This window comes from Belonocnema kinseyi, chromosome 2, assembly GCF_010883055.1.
Source record: "Belonocnema kinseyi isolate 2016_QV_RU_SX_M_011 chromosome 2, B_treatae_v1, whole genome shotgun sequence".
Classification (NCBI taxonomy): domain Eukaryota; kingdom Metazoa; phylum Arthropoda; class Insecta; order Hymenoptera; family Cynipidae; genus Belonocnema; species Belonocnema kinseyi.
Window position 1 is genome coordinate 136,900,310 of NC_046658.1, and position 2,751 is coordinate 136,903,060.

Below are 2,751 nucleotides of genomic sequence, written 5' to 3' on the forward strand. Positions count from 1 at the left end.
GCGTCATCAAATTACTTACATGGGTGGGAAAAAGTGTCACCTTTCTGGGATTGTTAACAACATTTCGTATGTGTCGTTTTAGTATGCCTTCTAAAAAACGATTGCCTGAAAGAGGAACAAAGGATTTCAATGCCTTAATTCAAGCTATTAAGGAGATAAAACTTCAAAACGGGGGGAATAAGGACAACCGCCGATACATTTAAAATTCCGAAATCAAGTCTTGCTCGCTATATTACCAAAGTCACTAAGGAAATTCCGGACATTTCCACCGTTGGTGATGCAGAGTTATTGAAGGTGTTGATACGTATTGCATTATACACTCCATGCGCAGTAAAACAAGTAAGTGATACTATAATGACAAAAGGAGTATAATACAATGATAAATATAAAATAAAAATAATATCAATGATAATCAAGATGATAAAGAAAAATAATAACAATAGTAATAATAACAGTAACAGTAATAATAATAATAATGTACGGCTATAAATTAATAATCAGAATAGTTTCTTCAACAAAGTTTACTTTATATTCATGTTTTTTAATGTGAATGCCGAAAATCAAGTCAAAAATTTTATTTTCCAATATTTCCTGTAACTATTATGACTCTCAACAGTTTACATTGTTTATTTGTTCTAGGTTTTTGATAAAGATCAGGAAAAGGCATTGATCAAATACATCAAGCAGTGTTCTGTTTTTTACTACTTCTTGAACATCCAAGAGTTGCGTGAACTTGCTTATCAATTTGCACAAAAAATTGGTGTCCAATATCCATCTTCATTGGACATCAAAGAACTGGCTGGTAAATATTTGTTTTACTCGTTTAAAAAACGACATCCATTTTTGACTCTACGTTTACCCGAAAAAACGAGTTTGAATCGCGCACGAGCATTTTCGAAGGAAAATGTTTCCTTCTTCTTCAACAATTTGGAGGAAGTGATGACAAATCATCCGTATGAACCATGTGACGTTTAGAATATGGACGCGGCTAACTTTTCTAGCGTACCTACGAAAATTGGGAAGGTTATAGCGTTTCGAGGATCCAGACAAGTGGGGCAAATCGCATCACAAGAACGCGGAATCTCGATTACAATGGCGTTGGCTGTCAATGCAGAAGGAGGGTCAATACCACCATTTTTTTTATTCCCACGAAAAAATATGCAGTCTTGCTTTATGGAAGATGCGTCTCCCGGTGCTGTTGGGCCCGCGAACGGATCAGGGTGGATGCAGCAGCCAGAATTTGCCAAATTTATGGAACATTTCATTGAACGAAGTAAATCATCTTTGGAGTTGCAAACTTTTCTGTTGCTGGAAAACCAATCTTCCCATTTATTTGTTGAGGCATTAGAAATGGCGAACAATAATGGAGTGACTCTGCTTTGTTTCCCGCCACACTGCAGTCATAAATTACAGCCATTTAATGTGTCAGTGTATAGACCCGTCAAGACATACTATAAGTCACAATACAACGCGTGGCAAAAAATAATCCTGGGAAATATCTTGAAATTAGGCACATTCCGGATTAATTCCGAGCCACCATTGACCTTGCACTCACACCTCGCAACGTCAAAGCTGGGTTTCGATCAACTGGAATATCACCTTTCAACCCCGATGTGTTCGATGAGGCAGACTTTGTAGAGACGGTTTTGAGCGTAGAAAATTCTACAGCTGAAGACAAAATGCAGGACGAAAATGATTCGTCACGTGGAAATGGAAGTACAAGAGCACAAAAACAAACTGTGCAGAATAAAGAAGCAACACAGGACGTTACTACGCACAAAGAGCCATCAACTTCCAACATTGTTTCGGTTTTGTCTTCAATTGGACCATTGCAAGCCGCATCCCAAGCCCCAATATCTAATCCTGGATGCAAATCGATGAGAAGCTGGATTCTGACTCAACCGGAAAACATTTCTGCATTACAAGAAAAGCAGCGCGAAAAGCACTCAACGAAGAAAAACGATAAGAAAAGAATCCCAAAGAAAGTATCAAAGAAAACAGCTCCTCTGGCCAAAAAAAAACAGAAAGGAATCATCCCCCGAAGAAGATGTTGGTTTTTGCATCATATGTTTGTCTGCGATGCAACAAAAACTGAGCCGTGCAAATTCGATTGCATGTGATACATGCGGCAGAGCAGTGCACCTCAAATGAGCGAACTTGCAGGCCAGTTACTTCCCGTGTGCAAACTGCATGCCTGAGTAATATGTAAAAATGTAAAAGAAAATGTTACATTGGACGAATAAATCACTAATTTTGCAGTGAAATGCCGCCTAATGATAGCTTTTAAAATTACCTTTAGAATAGTGTATTTGGCGCTAGAAAAAATCATCATGTAAAGAAGATATTCGAAGTATTAAAAAATTGTCCCAACCTACCCGGCTCTCCCTATCAGCTAATAGATATTTAATGTCCATTTTATACCTATAAGATGAAACCTTACTTGAAGCTTCAATGAATACTTTGTTTACAATATAATTTGTTTAACACCTATGCAAAACAGATGGCTTTTTTCTTCTAAAAATAGTGGACCCAATGAGCGACTTTTCCAAATTTGGCATGAGCATTAGAAAATATCATTTTTTCCACTAGTAAAAAAAAGTCTCCTCACAAGTGAGAGAAAGTACTTGAAACAGTGGGAGAAAGGGCTGCTCTGTCGTGATGGTCTGATTGAATGTCAACTCAGGTAGACGCTTTGCAACAAATTCAATCTATATCACTTCCAGGTGAGATAACGTCACTACCGGCGTCAAT

General features: G+C 37.7%; 1 protein-coding gene across 1 annotated transcript; it reads left to right on the forward strand.

Annotated features, from left to right (window-relative positions):
* The first annotated feature begins 978 nt into the window (after positions 1-978).
* LOC117182996 lies at positions 979-1,638 on the forward strand. The gene has a single exon (XM_033376124.1). The coding sequence runs from the start codon at positions 979-981 to the stop codon at positions 1,636-1,638; it is 660 nt and encodes a 219-aa protein (XP_033232015.1).
* The last annotated feature ends 1,113 nt before the right edge of the window (positions 1,639-2,751 follow it).